The sequence below is a fragment of the Miniopterus schreibersii genome (assembly GCF_964146895.1).
Source record: "Miniopterus schreibersii genome assembly, chromosome: 14".
Classification (NCBI taxonomy): domain Eukaryota; kingdom Metazoa; phylum Chordata; class Mammalia; order Chiroptera; family Miniopteridae; genus Miniopterus; species Miniopterus schreibersii.
In genome coordinates this window covers 16,287,808-16,307,591 of record NC_138114.1, presented here as the reverse complement: position 1 = coordinate 16,307,591, position 19,784 = coordinate 16,287,808, and the positions used below count along the sequence as shown (strand labels likewise).

The following is a 19,784-nucleotide window of genomic DNA, read 5'->3' as shown; positions in this document are numbered from 1 at the left end:
AATTTTCATAATTGTTTTAAAAATATCCACTTGTGATAGGTTTGTTTGAAGCCAGATCTAAACAAGAATTCAAACATTGCATTTATACCTTGTATCTTTGACTTAGTAGTAATCCTGCGTCCCCCTTTTAAAAGTGTCACTGACTTTTTTTAAAAAGAGAAACTCAGTTATTTGTACTATAGACTATCTCACTTTCTGGATTTGGTTATTTACTTCATATTTATTTAGTTTTGTTTAGAAAGTATTACAGATATCTCCCCCTTTTTTCCCCATTGATCCCTCCACCCCACATCTGCCACCCCCCAGGCCTTCACCACACTATTGTCTGTGTCCATGGGTTATGCATATATGCATATAAGTTCTTTGATTGATCTCTCCCGACCTTCTCCCCCACCCCCGCCTTCCCATGAGATTCATCGGTCTGTTCCATGCGTCTATGTCTCTGGATCTATTTTGTTCCTCAGTCTATTTTGTTTATTAGATCCCACATAGGAGTGAGATCATGTAAAACTGAGTCAGGAAGAATCAGAAAACCTGAATAGGCCAATAACAACTGATGAAATCGAAGCAGCAATAAAAAAAACTCCCAGCAAATAAAAGCCCTGGTCTGGATGGCTTCACAGGGGAGCTTTATAATTCTTTAAGTTGTAGGGTTAGATAGTTTACTAAAAATTTTTCTTGCTTTTTGAAGTAGGCCTGCAGTGCTATGAACTTTTCTCTTAATACTGCTTTCATTGTGTCCCATAGATTTTGGATTGTTGTGTGTTCATTTTCATTTCTTTCCAGGAAGTTTTTGATTTCTTTCTTGATCTTATTGATAACCCATTCATTGTTTAATAACATGTATTTAGCCTCCATGTGTTTGAACGTTTTTAAGTGTTTCAAACCACATTGCAGGAAATGGTAAAGGGACTGCTGTAATTAGAAGTAGAAATAGAGAGAGAAACATAGGCACAAAGAATTAAAATGGCAATAAATAAGGACCTATCAGTAATAACCTTAAGGACTTTAAGGGAGAAATCAACAGCAATACAGTCATAGCTGTGGACTTTAACACCCCACTGACTTCACTGGATAGATGTTCCAGACAAAAAGGCAACACAGAAACAGTGACTAAATGGCACACTAGATTAGATGGATTTAATTGATATTTATGGAACATTTCACCCAAAGCTGCAGAATATACTCTCAAGTGCACCTGAGTCATTCTCAAAGATAGACCACATGTTTAGGACACAGAATTAGTCTCTACAAGTTCAAGAAGATTGAAATCATATCAAGCATCTCAGATCACAATGGCATGAAATTAGAAATCAACTGCAATAAAAACACTCAAAAACATTCAAACACACGGAGGCTAAATAGCATATTACTTCATATTTAATATTTGCTCATAGAGATAGAGGTTTGATTAGATGAAGTTTTCATTTCTTTAGGCAAGAACTTTCAACAGTGCTATTCTATCATTTCTCTTATATCTCATACCATATCTGGTTGTTCTACTTTTAGTGATGCTAAGATTGATCAATGGCTCCAAGTGTGGTTTCTTCTTACTGCTATTATATGTGGAATTTATCCTTAAATTTTTTGTCCAGTTTTCTTGTGAAATAATTGACATTCATAACTCTATGAGTTTCAGGTATACAGTATAAAGGTTTAACATATATATGTATAGTTAAATGGTTATCACAGTAAGTTTAGTTAAAATCCGTCATCTCATATAGATAAAATAAATGAAATGAAGGAAAAAGAAAAAATTTTTCCTTGTAATGAGAACTCTTAGAAGTACTCTCAAGAACTTTCATATATATAATACAGCAGTGGTAACTATAGTCATCATGTTGTATATTACATGTCCTTATTGTTTTTCTAATAAGTTATTATTGGTATATGAGAAAGTTTTTAAAGCACATACTTCAGTAACTGAACATGTTACCTAACTTTATTATTTCTAGTAATTTTTTAGTGTATTCCCTTCAGTGACTATTACAGAGAGTGGTTCAACCTTGGGCTTTGTTGGTAGAAGGTATAGATTTAGGTCCTGGGAGCTTATTTACCCTTTCTTTGCATCAATTCTTCATCTGTGAAAGGGGCAGTAAATGAGTTATTTTCCATAATATGCAAAAAATGAGTATGTTTGTTTTTAAAACTCCCATTTATTTTGCAGACTGTGACATTATGTTTCACCTTTTTAATATTTTTAGTGCTCTATTTAATTTTAAAATATAATTATACTGGCCATACACTGTTTAATAATGGCAGTGATAACATGAATCTTTGAATAATATTAATAGCTAATATTTATTGAAATATTTTATTGTTGTGTTATTCTTATTTTATTCTTGTTTTACATCAAGCAAGTATGTTTTAGGAATATAGTGAATATCATCAAAATAAATTTTTGCGATCAATTGATCTCTCTTTGGGGATCTATTGATATGTTAATAAGATAAAATTCATTAAATACATACTGTTATCTACTATAGGTCAAGTGCTGGGGATGCATTGGTGAGCAAAACAGATAAAAATCCCTGCCTTCATGGGGCTCATATTTTAGTGGGAGGGAGAAATATAATGAATGTAGTATGTAAACGGATTAGGTGTTAAAGAAAGAGGGTAAAAAGTAGAAGTGTAGTCGTGATACTGTAAATGTTGGTACAAAAGGAGCATTTTACAATGTTAAATAGGGTGTGTGGAACAGTTTTGTTGAGAAAGTAAGATTTGAGTAATGACTTTCAAGATGAGGGAAGAGCCATCTGCGTAGCTGGGGAAGTCTGGTATAGTAGAGATGTCAGCATATGCTAACTGAGCCACATGCTTGGCATGTTTCAGAATTTTGCAAGGAGTTAAGTATGGTTGGAGCAGAATATGAAGAACAGCAGGAAATGAGGTTAGTAAGGCCATAGGAGGTAAAGAAGATTGGCTTGACCCTCTAGGGCCGGCCTCGTAGACATCATAAGGATTTTGCTTCTTACTGAGTGATGTGGAGAGCATTGAGGGTTTCAAGTAAAGGAATGATAAGTGCACTGACTTACATTGTAAAGGAAAATGTTGAGGATGGAAGCAAGGAGATTAGGAAACTATTGCAGCAATCCAGGCAAGAGGCTTTGGTAAGTTGGGTGGGGAGTAGTAGCTGAATGAATGAAGAGTGGATGAAAAAAAGGAGGGTTAAAATCTGGAAATAATTTCAGGATAGAGCTATTGGGGAGGAAAAATGTTTCCTTCTACCCTTCCAGATTCTTTGGCTGAACTAACAATTTAATTAAATTGACATAAACCAGATTAACGGAAGAAAAACAAATTTTTAATTCTGTGTGTACAGGAGCACCATAAAACTATGAGACCCAACAGCAAGTCAGACCAATAACTTTTCCAAAGGACTGATATGGGGTGTGAATAATGCTCTCCTAATTTATCTTATATTTCATCTTCTTTAATATACAATATAAATATACTTGTATATACAGTAACAAAAGTGATCCTATTTAAATTTAATAATTTCACTTTCTTGTTTAAAACCCTTCAGTGGCATCCTGTTGCACCCTGAATAAAATTTGTTATCCTTATCATAGCCAAAAAGGTATGCATGATCTGGAACCAGCATATTTTTCCAAATTTACTTAACTACTCTCCCTTCTTCCTTACCATGCTCTAGCCCAGGGGTGGGGAACCTTTTTTCTGCCAAGGGCCATTTGGATATTTATAACATCATTTGTGAGTCACACAAAATTATCAACTTAAAAATTAGCCTGCTATATTTGGTCAAACATTTAATTAACTCACCCCTAATGTTATGGCTGGAACTGCTTCTCTTTGGTGAGGCCTTGCCAGGGCCAGACTAAATGATTTCGAGGGCCTATGGCCTGGGGGCCGGACATTCCCTGCTCTAGCCACACTGATTTTCACATTTTTTAAAATATGCCAGCCTCTCTCAGAAGCTTTGCATTTGGCTCTTCTTTCTTTTTCTCTCCAACCCCAAGCTCACTTTGCCTGATTAGCTCATTTGCATATTTTGTCTGTTAAATATCCTTAGGCCTATTCAAAGTAGATTCTGTCCTTGCCCCTCTCCCACCTGTTGTCCTCAGCCATTTGGTTTTTCCTTCATAGTGTTTCTTACAATTATTTTATTTCTCTGTTTAATGTTTTTGTTTTGTTTGCATTTTGTTTTGCTTGGAATCTCCATTAGGTAGAGACCATGTGTGAACTGTTCAGCATTGTATTTCAGTGCTGACATGATTCCTGGTCCATAGAACTATTCAATAAATACCTTTAGATTGGATTGACTGACTAAATTAATAAGCAAATGAGCAAACAGCATATTTACATTATCTGCTAGAGTAGCAGAGCTGGACATTACATCTTACCTAGATTTCAGTTCTGTCTTATTATTTTGGTATTATCCTTCCGTAATCAGCCATTGCATATTGCTTATTAAGATGGGCATGAGTGATTCTTTATACTAGGAGAATATTTCCTCATTGAAATTTATTCAGCTATTAACATCTAGGCAAATTCTTACTTTCAGAAGATACCTGTATTCATACAGTTATACTACCTGCCATGGAAATGTGTGAAAGGAAATGTGAAACAGTAGCTTTAAAGATGTCCCCTACCCATACTCTGTTTTTCCCTTGAAGCTATTATTCTAAAGGAAAAATGGAAGAAAGAGAAATCTATGGTGTGAGTTCAGGTTTACTACAGTGAGTGTTTAAGAAAGGGCCCTGCTACCATGACAACTAATGCATGGATTCTAAGTGGAAATTTTTCATCATATAGGATTGATAAAATTGTAGCATCTCTGTTCTCTTAGTATAGAATTATTCTTTGTCAAGTAAAAAATAATTCTGAAAACCCATTAAAATTAATTTTTAAATGTTCCTATTATATTGTTTTCAAGTCATTTATTATAACTAAAATTATACCAAAAGAATATACTTTCAGTAGATCTGTCGTATAGAAAATTAAGCATTTGATTTGACATTAAACATTACTTTTCTAATCTGTACTAGATCTTTGCTTAAATGGTAAATAGTTTAATATATTGTGAGTTTTTGACAATAGAAAACGACCTGCCACTTTATAGATTCCTTTGCCCTAAATGCTTTCTAACTCCAATGGAGGAAAGCTGTTAAGCTTTAAGTGCTCTGTCATATTTGCAGGCTTTTATAGTAGAAAAGAACAGCAGTGAGCAATGATGATGGAAAACGATGGCAGGTAGACTTAAAACATCATAAAGCACAGACGATTGTGTGTGATGCCTTGAATTGAATCCTTTTTGAATGAAATGATCAGCCATATGTGCCACCCTTATGGACCCTGTAAGAAGAGGAGAAGAAATGTGCCCTAATGCTAACTGTGCATGAAATTGCAGTGTTAGGAGATATTGACCAGATGTTTCAATCTCAACAAATAGCTTGTTATGTGACTGAGTGAAAATATCTTTGCTGCTTTGATCACATACACCTTGAAGGAAGGGGTAATTTAATAGAGGCTGTCATAGTTCATCATTGTCAATAAACTTTGACTTGACCTTTGCCTTATATTTTTGATGTTGCTTCTAAATAGGTGTCTATGGGCAGATGTTTACTGCCTTTAAGAGATTTTGCTTTTTATAATGTGTATGCTAAAAGTAATAAAGGAGAAGGATTTTTCTAAAATTTTCTCTTGTTCTTTTGTTATTAGTTGGCACGCTTCTTAGTAGATTTGGTAGAATTTCTGGACGAATGTATCTGAGTGACATTCTTACTTCTAAAGACCCATTGTATTTTTTTTCTGAAGGTTTCTTACTCTTTTCCACCTCTCTGACCCAGTTTTATTTGGCCACAATAAACTTAAATGGCGATTTTTTTCTTATTTTATATACAGCATATTATTCTATTTTTTTTATGGCTTGAAGTGATGGATCTCTTAGAAAATCATCATAATTTCCTCACTTCTACAATTGAGGACAATTATAGCTAGAGAGACGAAGTTACTTATACATGGTCGCACATTTATTCTTTTCCAAGCCAGCTGTATGTCTGACGTCTAATGACACTCCTTCCAGCATGATTTTCTTTACTTCCCTTTCTTTCCTCTTATCTAGAGGAATGATGGAGAGTATCCCTTTCTTTCCTCCTATCTAGAGTAATGATTGAGAATATACTTTTGTCCGTCCAGGCGTGGCTCAGTGGTTAAGCGTCGAGCTAGGATCCAGGTGATCAGGGTTCAATTCCTGGTGAGGGCACATGCCTGGGTTGCGGGCTAGGCAGCCGATCAATGACTCTCTCATCATTGATGTTTCTATCTCTCTCTCTCCCCCTCCTTTTCTCGCTCTAAAATCAATAAACATATGTTTAAAAAAGAGAATATACTTTCTAAAATCATACAGAGTTGAGCTCTGTCACTGACCTACTTTCCTCACCTCTGAAATTGGAGTAGTAAGTATCTATCTCATGCTTGGTGGTTGAGATTACTGGGATAGCATAGTAAATAAAGGACTAGCATAATGCCCAAATTATAGTAAGTACTTGATAATTCAGCTTCTAATTATATTGTTTCTAGCTCATCTTCAGCTAATTATAGTGTTCTTCTCTGAACCTTTGGTTTGTATTTAGTTTAGCACAATTTTTCTCAAGTTGTCAGGGGGAAATGTCTGGAGTATAATGGAAAAATGATAAAATAATTTTAGAAGTTATTTTGAAATTATGATAAATATATGGATGAATAATATGTCCTCTAAACAAGAGCAGCCATCGCTACCATCTCCTTTACGTTGACGTTGCTTGAGAGTGGTAGGGAAGGAAAACATTTTCCTCGACCCTCTTAGTGTCTCTGCTTGGGTCTGAAAGTGAAACTGACAAAGCATACAAATTTATTTAATGTAAGTTTTATGCAACACAGGGGCCTTCCTAAGGAAACGAAGACTGAAAGAAACAGTTTGACTTGAATATTTTTATGCCAGGTTTGATGAAGAGTACGAAGTCTTGCAGAAATATGACGGGTTGGAGTGTGAATCAAGTATAGTAAACTGGGTGAACTTTTGTTGGGATTCTTCTTCCTGTCCCTTTGTCTTTGGGATGAGGGTATTCTCTTCCTTCAGGTATAGGGGTCCACTTCTCACATGCAGGTTCTGTGACGTGCTTCACAGGAGAAGGAAAGGGAAGGTCAGAGTACCTTCCTGCTTCTGCCATTTCCTCAAAAATTTTTTAACCATTGTGCCATAATTTGGAATAGTGTGTCCTGATCCCCATCAGTGTATTCCTATATGTAATTCCTATATATGTATATTACACCATTTCACTATGTAAGGGAATTTAACTATTTCAGATAATGTTGTGGAAATGCTATATACTGAATTCTGTTTCTAAAGACATTTTCTAGAAGGTTTTTTTTTTTTTAAAAAAAAAAGATCAGATTGCTCCTTAAGAAAACTCGTTTTATTCCAGCCTAAAAGAAAGACACTTTTGTGCATAGAAAGAAACTAAAAGTTAAAGTAGGCATGATTTTTAAAATCTTGGGAGAACATGGGAGTAGAATATATACTATCTATTTGATAGAAATTGTGTTGCTTAAAGGCTTCTGGTGAAAGTCTGATTGAATAAAAACCTGGAGTATATTCAGGTGCTATGCTATGTTTTATCACCTAGTTTTGGAGACCTTTGGAAATATATCTAAGCTACATATTATTGATAGTTGAAAAAATTAAGTATCAACTTCAGATAATAGAAGTTGTTTTTTTAAAAAACATAACTTACACAGCATTTTTTAATTTGGATAAATAGCTTTGGATTAAATGGTTTTATTGGTTAATTTGATGCAATCCTATGACTTGTCACTCTTCTGCTTAAAAGGAAAAGGGCTTCCTTCCTGGCTGTAGCCGTGTTCTCCCTATATCTTTCCCCCCTTGACGTGGGTGGCTTAGTCCCTTTTAGGAATCTGATGACATCTGTGAATCCTCTTCTCTGAAAAGTACGTCAGAGTTTCCTTATAATTCCAGGGAGTTCATGGATTTCCCCCTTCCTCCCACACATACCTTGACCTGATAGGGGCCCATGGATCTCTGGCAGGCTACAAATCTCCTTAGAAGATAAAATTCAAACTCCTTAGTATTCTAAATATTTAACAGTTTGCCTTAGAAATAACAATAAAATAGTGGTGTTGATGCACACGTAATAATTATAATAGTAGTAATTATAATAATAGTTAAAATTTATTCTGTGCCAATCTTATGCCAGGTTCTATACTAAACCTTTAACCTGGATTAATGGTTATATTATTAATATCTCCAAGTGAAATATATTCAGTATGCATTTATTGTGTAGTTTAGAAAATACTGTATCTTGCCCGGCCGGGCGTGGCTCAGCGGTTGGGCGTCGACCTAGGATCCAGGCGATCGGGGTTCGATTCCTGGTCAGGGCACATACCTGGGTTGTAGGCTCGATCAATGACTCTGTCATCATTGATGTTTCTGTCTCTCTCTCTCCCTCTCCCTTCCCCTCTCTGAAATCAATAAAGATATTTAAAAAGAGAGAAAAAAAAGAAAATACTGTATCTTTAGAATACAGATTTAAGGAAGAGATTATAGCATTTTGACACTTTTCGTATTCATCTTCATACAAGGTGCCAAAATCCTGTTTGGAATACTGAATTTACTTTTAGTTCTCTAATTCCAAAGCCTCTTTTTTGCTTCTGAGCCTCTTTGTCATCCTACTTCCTCTGAAAATTAACTATCTTATGCCACACCTACCATGTCCCTTAATTTCTACAAGTTTCAGAGTGGACACAGTTTCACATATATTCCTTAGGAAATTTTCTTTGGCCACTCCCCAAAGTCTAACATATGTGCCACTCTCATGTACTGCTATTTATATATCTCACACGTACACCCTGGGAGTAGATTAGATCAGATCCAGAAAAGTTGTGTAGAGTGAGAAGAGCAGGTAATCCTTGGATCCAGGCCTGTGGAACACTAAGGGACCAGGGGAGGAAAAGAAACCTACAAAAGAGATAGAGAAATGCTGCTTTATCTATTTCTTACTACACTAATGTTTAACAAATGGTAGATCATCAAAAAATATTTACACAATGAGTTGAATGAAATTAGACTACAAATTATTTTATATCTCAGCGCCGTTATCATCGTCATCATCATCAGTACTCTGTAACAGGCCCTTTGCTTACATTGTCTTATTCAGTTCTCACAATAATTCTGCAAGAAATATAATCTCTGATAGAGTATATAATTTACCATCACAGGACTAGGTGAACTATATGTGTCCAAGTCTAAAGTTTATCTTTTTTTCCTACGAGGCCAAATTTCCCAAAATCTCTCCTGAAAAGTAGATGTTAACGGGTATTTAACAATAAAAATAACAAAAGAACCATTGTTGGGATAATAGTAGGATTACTGGGATTTCAATTTTTATAAATAGGATGCTTGTCAGCAGGGGAAATGGAGCAGTTTTGGCAGGAAAGGAGCATAACATACTAGTTATTGAGAGAGAGTGGATTCTTAATAAAATTTATAACACTTTTCTTTTTCACCCTGTCTCTCTTGGTAGCATGGCAATCCTCCGAGAGAGCCAATCCTTTAAGCTATGTGATAGATGCTATTTTCCTAACCAACTACTTCACTTTTGATTTCCTCACCACCCTTTGCAATCTCTTTGTTGCTGTTATTACCCAGTTTTGACATTTAATCTCTTTTAGTTGTGCTCTAGTTTTTCTGAAATGCCTCTTTGGGTTTCTGATATAAAATTTCTTATGTTTGGCTTATCTTGCTATTATTTTAGTATCTAGGTACCATTATCCGTCATTCTATTATGAAATAAATTAAAGTATATAGCATTACTTTAGAAGTGATTGGCCCTTGAGCACCGTCGTCAATTATATTGTTCTAAATATTGCATTTAGGTGACAAAGAGGAAATTCATCTGGAAGATGAAGTTAATATTAATAGAAATCTTTCCATATATTGTTAAAGACTCTTGATGTGAAGCTTAATATGTCATTTATTTAGCCTCCATTTAAATTCAGTTATAAATTTTCTCTTCCTGCTTCTTTAATGAGCCCTCATCTCTTATCATCCGACTCCTTTGCTCATAAACCGTCATTTGCACCCTTCTACGTACAGAATGCTGCCTGTATACTCTTAAAGTGCATTTAATGACCTAGCCAGATACGCTCTTCCCATTAGCCTCTTCCCTCCCACATTGCACTCTGTCATTACACCTCTGATTGTCTTTTATTTCTCTTTTTCATTGTTTTTGTTAACACCATACTCCTTTATTCCCAAACTGTATTTATTTAAAGTTATCAATTATAGCTGCGGTTTCCTTGTTCCTCAGTTAGGTGTCGTTATTCACAGTATAGTGAGAGCCCTTGCATTCTCTGTATAAAAGCAACCAAACTATAATAATAGGTATCATTTACTGAACTGAAGTGCATTTCTAATCCTTAAAACATGCTTCCAAGTTCATAGGTTGTATAATCAACATTATATTTAAAGAAATTAAGATTTAGCAATGTTGGTTCCTATAACGCTGGCATACCTCTAACCTTTGGCTATTCTAGTTCTTTTTTCTTTTACTGTTGATTATAGAATTAGCTTTTTGGTATCTTCAGAAATCCTGTTGAGATTTTGTTTAGGGTTGCAGGGAATCTATGAATCAATTTGGGGGAAGTTGCTATCATAAGAATATTGAGTTTTCTAATTCACACACATAGTATAGCTTTATATAGTTTTTTTTTTTTTTTTAGCAAACTTCTTTAGTGTTCTATGTGTAGGTCTTGCTCATGTTTTCTTAAATTTGTCCCATTATGTTTCATTTTTTGGTGCTATTATAAATAATATCGTTTTCCTAATTTTAATTTTCAACTGTTCCTTGATAGTATATAGAATTACATTAGATTTGTGTACATTGATCTTGAATTCTGAGACTTTGATAAAGTCACTTTTTAATCCTAGAGCATTTATGTAGATTCCTTATGATTTCATATATTTCTTAAGCATGCACAGATTGGTATCCTGCCAAAGCCTCAAGAGTTACTCAATATGGATTTCAGCTCATTGCTCTCTGAGACTCTTTTTTACAATTTCTACTCTTCTGGCTCTCCTTGAATGCTTTATCTCTGTTCTCTCATTTCACTGAGAATGCCAGGCTGTTTGGCTTCTCCCTCTCTGCACTATAGCCTGGAAATTGCCCCCTGGCAGAGTTTATGATGTCAGGGCTCCCCTTGTTTTCTATCACAGATCACAGTCCTGCCCTGTCCAATGTCTGAAAATTCTGTAGTTTCCTTTTAGATTTGTTTTCTAGTTATGCACAACACATGGGTAATTCTGGACCTTTCCGCACCGTCAGGGCTAAGAGGTAGAAGTTAAAGATAGGTGTTTAAGGATATACTATAAATATATAAACAAAGAAAGGCTGGGCAATTTGTTTTAGCTAAAAGAAGGAACAAAACCAGAGGTTTTGAACAAGGTTGAAGTTCTTTCCTAGAGAATCTGAAAATGTGGTTGCGTCTTTGTATTCAGGTCACTGTCATTTTCCTCTAGCACACATGCATTAAATGTTTATTGTTTGGATATCAGAATGGTGGGAAACAGATTGGTTAGGTGTTGGTAACACATTGTATTTGAGATAATGTTAGAGATGCACTAAAAATTTAACAACTATTAGCAAATTAATTTATAAACTTTCAAAAGATTTTTATTTTAATCTTTCAACTTTCTTGATTATGACATATTTGCTTACTCAGCTAGGTTATTAAGTGCTTTGAAGCAGTGAGCATGGCTTCTATTTCTTTTGTATGTCTGCTTTGGCTTATTAAACTGTTTTTGGTTTTGTTTTTGCTAATCCTCACCCGAGGATACTTTTCCCATTGATTTTCCAGAGAGACTGAAGGGGTGAGGGGGAGAGAGAGAGAGAGAAGGGAGAGAGAAACATCAGTGTGAGAGAGACACATTGATTGGTTGCCTCCTGCACATACCCTTGACCAGGAATCGAACCTGAGACCCTTTGGTTGGTGAGCTGATGCTCCAACCACTGAGCCACGCTGGCCAGGGCTTTTTAAAATTGTTTTTATTGATTTTTAGAGAGAGGAAAGGAGAGGGAGGGAGAGAGAAGAAACATCGATGTGAGAATGAAACATCGATTGCTGCCTCCTGCACGCCTGCAACTGGGGATCAAGCCTGAAACCCAGGCATTTGCCCTGACCAGGAATCTAACTGGTGACCTGTTGGTGCCTGGGACGATGCTCGATCAACTGAGCCACACCGGCCAGGGCTAAACTCTTATTTTAAATTGACTAACTTATGAGAGGAAATCACTGATCAAGGGTAGCCTTTAGGACAAGACATTTTGTCAGTTTCCTAAATATGGTGATGTCAAAAATAGCCAGAGTGTTAGCCAGTTTCCTGTGATGAAATATTTAACAGTGGAATTACATATACTAATAAAGCCTGCTGAATATTTCCATTATTTGTCCATTTTTGTCTTGCAGTTTTAAGTAATATTTATTTGTAATGAAAACATTGCAATTCATTTAAATCCTGATTATAGAAGTGTTATAAGTCAAATTTAAGCCTAGTAGTGTGTTGATATAGTACCTTTTTTCAGACTATAGTTTGAACATGTAAATTTTTATTATAATTAGGCTGAATTACATTTTAATGACTTCGCTTTCACTGAATGAGGTTTTCTATTATTTTGATGACATATTGTTAAATAATCATAGTAATATTTGCCATTGAGTTTGTTTTTGTATTTTACTATGGAAAACAGACATGGTTGATCATTTAACCAAGCTTTCTACATGAATAAATGTAATGTATAGAACAACACATGTTCTCAGCTGTTATATTTATGCTTTATCTAAGTGTGGTTTAAAGTATTTAATTCTCAACAACTTTATGAGGTGTATTTATGATTTTTTTAAAATTTACAGATGTGGAAAATGAGCCATAGAAATGCTAAGTGACATGTTTTTACTCATACAGCTAGTAAGTGGCAGAGACAAGATTTGAACCCACGCAGTCTTCAGTAAAGATGCTGGGCTTTTAATGACATTACTATACTACTTCTATTGGAAATCACTATTATTTTTCTGTATCAAGCCAGCATTGACCTAAGATCTATATGACTTTAGATTCTGAGTTCTTAACCACTATGCTCTATTTCTCTCCCCAAAAGTAATATAATAAGATTTTATGTGATTGTTATATCAAATTTGTTATCATAAGTGGTATTACAGAATTGGAATTCCATTCATAACAGCCACAGCTTCTAATAAAGTATCCCTTTTATGCCACTGTCTACGACAGAATACTGAACTATAGTGTACCATTTTCTGGCCCACTAAAGTTATTTATGTTCCTCTTTTTCAGTGGATGATTCAGAAGCCACACAAAGCAGCAACGTTTTTTGGATGCATTGGGATGGATAAATTTGGAGAGATCCTGAAGAAAAAAGCTGCTGAAGCGCATGTGGATGCTCATTACTATGAACAGAATGAGCAACCAACGGGCACTTGTGCTGCATGTATCACTGGTGGCAACAGGTCAGTGTAATTCCAAGGGAAGCTTATACTAATTGGCTATTTAAATACTGGTAAAATCTGAATTTCAGTCTAATTTTGGAATTTAGATCTCATGTTTATAATTGCTTTTAATGTTTAATAAACTTTACCTTATATCATTTTTCCTTTTTTAAAAAAATTGCCTTTGTTGAACCTGCTGTTGTCTCCATGAGGTATAATGGAATGAAATTTTTAAGATGATCTAGTCTAGTGTCTACTTCTTATAATTATGATCAGAAAAGGAAAACATTTTGTTCAGTGTCTTATAGCTAGTTTTTTGCCAAACTGGGATTAGAAAGAAATGTTCTTTTCATTATATCTTGATATTGGAATATTGGAATACACACATACACATATTCATATGTATTTTTTTAACATATAAAATACTATGTTATATCAAGTCTCATATGAATTAGGTCATTTTAAGCATTTCTGGCAAATAGTCATTCATCCATATTAAACAAACTCAGTTATGGGTAATGTACCACTCAAGAAACAACTCATTGCATTTCTATACAGTTTTACTTATTAAAAATTCTTCTTTATATGAACTTTGAATGTATTCCTCAGAGCCTTCCATGCATTGGTTGTATTTGTGCCTTTTGCAACTACATGGAGGTTTTCCTTTAGTACATTCATACATTGCTAACAGCATTATTACCATATTGCTCATCAGCATAGGCTTTTTTCTCCTTTGCGAGGGAAAAAACAAGATAGCTTTTCTAAATATTAAATTGTTAGAATCACCAAAGATGATGTTTTTTTAAATGGTGATTCACTAGATATTTTACATTCCTTAGAGCTTAAAGTGTTTAGTCTTTTCTCTCCCATTTCCTGTCTCCCTTTCTTTTCCTCCTTTGTTATTTGCCTCTTTTTCTTCCTTTATTTCTTCCCCTCTCTCTCTTCCCCTTGTTCAATTCCCCTTTCTTAACCCCTTTCCTTTTCGCTGACTCTTTCACCTCTAGCAAATGTATGTTCAGAATCTGATGCTATTCTGGGAGTAGTCATTAAATAACTAAAATATAACTTTCAAAAATAGAGTGTCAGGCCCTGGCCGGTGTCGCTCAGTGGTTAGAGTGCACTGAAGGGTCTCGGGTTCAATTCCTGGTCAAGGGCATGTACCTGGGTTGCAGGTTAGATCCCTGGCCCCAGTTGGGGCACATGGGGTAGGCAACCAATCAATGTGTCTCTCACTTCAATGTTTCTCTCTATCTCTGTCTCTGTCTCTGTCTCTCTCCCCCCTCCCTTCCACTCTCTCTAAAAATCAATGGAAAAATATCCTCAGGTGAAGATTAACAAAAAACAAAACAAAACAAAAATAGATTGTCAAAATCTTTCAAACCTTTCTTGTAACTTTATTTTTTGTGTATAAAAAAAGTTATGATTTAAGGTTTCAATAAATAAACCATTTATTGTTCAAACTATTTAAAATATACTTATTTAGACCTTTCCTCTTTTAGTTTTTCTAAAACCAACACTAACATGCAGGTGCAAATTTTTCCCATTAGACAGAAATGGGTCAAGTTTTGCCTCTGATGCCACTCAGACTAGAGTAAAATTGATAAATAATTTTTGTATGCTAAAGAGTAGTTATGATAATATTAGGTCTCCCAGATGTTAATAGCTTAATTTGTATACTAATATTATGGTTATGATGATTAGTATTTTGGAAATTTGAAATTGAGGGAAACCCTCCCTATCTAATTCATTATCCAAATTATGAACCTAACAAATTTGGATAAATTGTTTTAGATAGGGATGGTAACTCTTAACTACCAGTATCCAAAACTCAGGAATCAAAGAGTTTAGATAATGCAAATAGTTTTCTTAATTCATTTTTTCTCCAAACTCTAAACCAAATAATACATTTGGATAGTAAGAATATTTGTATTTTTCTTTTGGAGAAACTGTGTAGTTTCCTATCAAAGAATAGTTTTATTATCAAAATAGAGTTTGGTAGCTAATCCCACAAGTGGTTTACTTTTACTTAGTAACCATTTTTGTCAAAAGTTTGCTAAAGTCATGATTACTTAAATATTTTTTTTATAAATCATGACTAATTATCCTGACTTTGTAATATAGTTATTTGCATATAAATATATTGATGCATATTACACTTATTTTCATTTATTTAATTGAACGTAAACAGATGTATCCTCAGTAATCAGTTGACATATGTATGAACAGAAATATGTTTTAGAAGAGAGCTGATTTACTTTTTTCTTAACAGAGGAACCAATCATGTTACCACAATCTTAAGTGATGAGATGAAACGTTTTGTTTTGTTTTACCCTAACTGCTACCATTGATTACAAAAGTGAAAAATTATCAAGTTTTCTAAAATCTGAGGAGGAAAAATATTTTTATTAATTTGTATGTAATGTAAATAATTAATTTATTAAGTTTACATGTTGAGCAATAATAAAAAGCTCTATGTGGCACTTGCAGCAAGATTTTCAATGTAGTATCCTGCTTGGATTTTTCAGTTGCAAAACTGGACCAGGGCAGGAGTTTTCTACTGTAGAAACTAATTTAAGTTTATCCCAGTCCTTAACATGTAATGCTTTGCAAATTAACTTCACATAGTAAATATAGTCTCTATATGTGTGTTTTGTAAAATTAATCCCATACTTGGCTTTTAAAGTATTAGATTAAAGAATAAATGTATAATATATTGATACTTAAAAACTGAAGTTTTTATTTGAATACTTTTTAAGCATAATTGCATTGTAGCTTTATTTCTTAACTGCATTTTGAACTATTATAATGTATAAAGTAGATAATCTTATCACTTAAATATCAAAAGGAAACTTAAATGTCAGTTTCTCAAAATACCGGCTGGTATTTAGAACAAGGATTAACATCTCTGTTTATCTCAAAGGCAACACAGAAGTCTCAAGAGTCTTGAAAACAAAATTAATTTTATTTACATTTATTAAAATCAATATATAGCAGTTTTGAAGAATTAGAATGTAAAACAAAATTTTCAAAAAATATTGTTAATTAACTGTATAGGAATACATGACAAATTTGCAATAAAAAGAATAAACTATATATGGGGGGAAAAAACGTACTTGCTTTTTGTTGTTGTTCTAGGTCCCTTGTAGCTAATCTTGCCGCTGCCAATTGTTATAAAAAAGAAAAACATCTTGATGTGGAGAAAAACTGGATGTTGGTAGAAAAAGCAAGAGTTTATTATATAGCAGTAAGTATTTACCTTATTCAAATTTCTGGTGTATGTTTACACTATAAATTATAGTTGTTAGCTGATGTAAATTTTTTAATAATTGTCTTTCAACTTATCCTGCAAATTATTTACCCATCTCAAAGCATATGTTCACTATTAAAAATACAGAACAGTAATATGATCATTCTGTGGTTGCATAATTTGTATTTTTTACCTTCAAGTCCACCTCTTTTTGGATACATTATACACAGATATTTGTTAACCAAATATCGGATTCTGTATTAAATCAGTTTCTTAAGATCTTTTGAGGTATATGTAAATTTACATTTTATATTTTTAGGCTACTTGTGAATGATGCACACATTGTCTGGGAAAATAGTGGTATAAATATTCACTGTAAACAGTTTGAGCTTATTTACCTAAAAAATCCTAATTGCTATTTATTCCATAGTAATTACCATGACACCTTTTAATTTAATATTTCAGAAACATTGATCGTGACAAATCTCTTAAATCTGGGAATAAGGGCAGCATGTAATTTGAATTATTAAGTCTTCTGACATAAAAATAATCGGTTAAGAATTTATTTCTAAGATAAGACTGCTCTAAAATCCTCCTGAATTAATTACCCCATGAATACCTTGTTTTTATTTAATATGAGTTAAATGGGGCTGATCACAAATAAGTAGATACCTATGAAAAATTAAAAGCAGCTCCTAAGCATGTAATATATGCTTTTAATATTACAGCTTCTACTACTCACTACCTGATCTGTGAAACAGCTGGTAAAATGTGTAAAAAATTGATTATCTAATAGGAACATGTTTATTGAAAATATAATTATTTCTTTCAGTCTAGTGTTAATGTCTCCTACAGCATGTTTATGTGCACTGCTGTAGGCTTTACAAGGTTGTTATTGATTCCTCTGTATAGCAAACCCTACCCCTTTATAAATGTCAAGTAAATGCTTACACTGAAAGGATTATACAGAGGAAAGACATGTTATCTCTTCTGCCAGCGTATGAGAAAAACATTTCAAAAACTAAAAAATTTTCTCTCTCGATCATTGTCTATTTTATTTTATTTTGCAAAATGTTCTTTTTTTGGTTAATGTCTTGTTAGCATACTTTTGTAGTGAGGCTTTTTAGGGAGATTTATGTACTATTTCAAACCACCCTACATTTGAAAGTCTGATTTTCAAAGAGCACATGGTTTAAATTTTGGCATTATTTATGTTATATTATTTATATTGACTATGATATATGACAGTATATTATGATGGAAAAGTATTTTTAACTGACAGTTACAATTGTCTCTATTTCCATGTATAGTAATTGGACCCCAGATCATGAACTAACTTGGAAACAACTCATAGTTTTAACAGTTATGCATATGTAACCCATATAGCCAAGTTTGGGTGAGTGGAATTTTTATAGCAGCATGGACCCAACTTGCAAACAACTCATAGTTTCAGCAATTATGTACTATAATGCATCTAGCCAACTTTGGGTGAATGGAATTTTTATAGGAGTATTAACTATTTATACAAGTGCCATTTTGTATAAAGTATGCAGTGATTAGTTTTGGTCAAGTTAATAAAGAAATTTGAATTACTTTTGAAATTTGTGTAGTATATTCAGCCAGAAACAGATATCAGAATGGATTCCAGTTGATATCTCTGATGATAGCTGTTAGAATGTTCTTCTGCATTGCCAGGTAAATCTATAAATTTCTCAGAGTCTGGCTATTTTAAAATAGTTCTGAAAATAGTAGACTCAAGGGATACCTGGGATGCTGTTGTTCTTGGTGGACATTCAACAAATATTTATTTTGTTAACAACTAAGAACATAATTTTTATTTATTAAAATCTGTGACATATTTTCTGAAGTGTAATGTTATTTCTACAAAGACATTCTGCAGTTCTTTTAAATCTTTAATTCCCTTTGAGCACAGAGCATCCAGTCCAGTCTTGTCTTAGCATATTCTCAAATCAAAATTTTAGATTGAGAAGGTATATCTATATATACTTAATCAAATCAGGGAGCTCTTTAATTACAAAAAGTTCTTGAGCTAAGAAAGCAACTCAGTATATCTATTCAACAGGTTTCCAAAATTAAGACATCTATGTGCATTATATGAAATAAACCAGACCTACAGACTCAGCAATTCTTCTTCTTCCCACTATTCCATAAATTAGTAATGATCATGAGCATTAAGAAAATTCAAAACCTGATCATTGTCTTTGTCACATGATGCAGTGAGGCTACAATGCAGAGTTCACAGAAAAAACTGATATGGAATATGCATATATCAATATTCTCCTTTCGTTTGAATAAAATGTTGGCACCTTTTTTTTTTTTTTTTTTAACCTTTGCAGCAGGTGTCTTATTTATGGCATGGAAACTCAGTTTTTTCATGTTTAAACCACATTCCTTGTCAGTAAGTAACTAGGTATTACTGGTAATGTGATAGCTAATTCCATTTTTAAAAATATAAATCTCAAGTGCTCTTCATGTTAGCAACAGGTTGGCAAATATCTATTTCTTCTCTTACAAGAACTATTTCTTAACAATAGCCCTCTAACACTATAATACTTAGGAAAGGTTTATGAACAAGATTAGGAAATTGGAGACATTAATTTTTCCAATCTGTGTATTTCTTTTTTAAGGAAATATTGATGTGCTATGAAAAATAAGCAAATTAGCCCTGGCCAGTGTGGCTCAGTTGGTTGGCATTGTCCCATGCACCACAATGTTGCTGGTTTGAGCCCAGTCAGGTTGTGGGCTCAATCCCCCATAGGGGGCATGCAGTGGGCAGTTGATTGATGTTTCACTCTCACATTGATGTTTCTCTCTCCTCCTCTCCCTTCCTCTCTCTATAAAAATCAAATAATCTTAAACAGCAACAACAAAAATTAGCACTCTGTATTTGAACCTGCCTCTTGATTTTGGGTAATTAAATTTTTATTTTATTTTTACATTTTCAGTTTTTAAACATTTGCATTCTGTTCTATAACCATAATTCTTACAGCCTCAATTC

General features: G+C 33.8%; 1 protein-coding gene across 3 annotated transcripts in view; it reads left to right on the top strand.

Moving 5' to 3' along the window:
• The window catches only part of ADK (adenosine kinase), an 888,023-nt gene that overhangs the window by 171,987 nt on the left and 696,252 nt on the right, over nucleotides 1-19,784 (top strand). For all 3 annotated transcript variants that reach the window (XM_081158526.1, XM_081158525.1, XM_081158527.1), the window contains exons 5-6: nucleotides 13,367-13,539; nucleotides 16,654-16,762. In XM_081158526.1, the coding sequence (XP_081014652.1) occupies nucleotides 13,367-13,539; nucleotides 16,654-16,762 (282 nt within the window). The remainder of the gene's footprint in view (nucleotides 1-13,366; nucleotides 13,540-16,653; nucleotides 16,763-19,784) is intronic.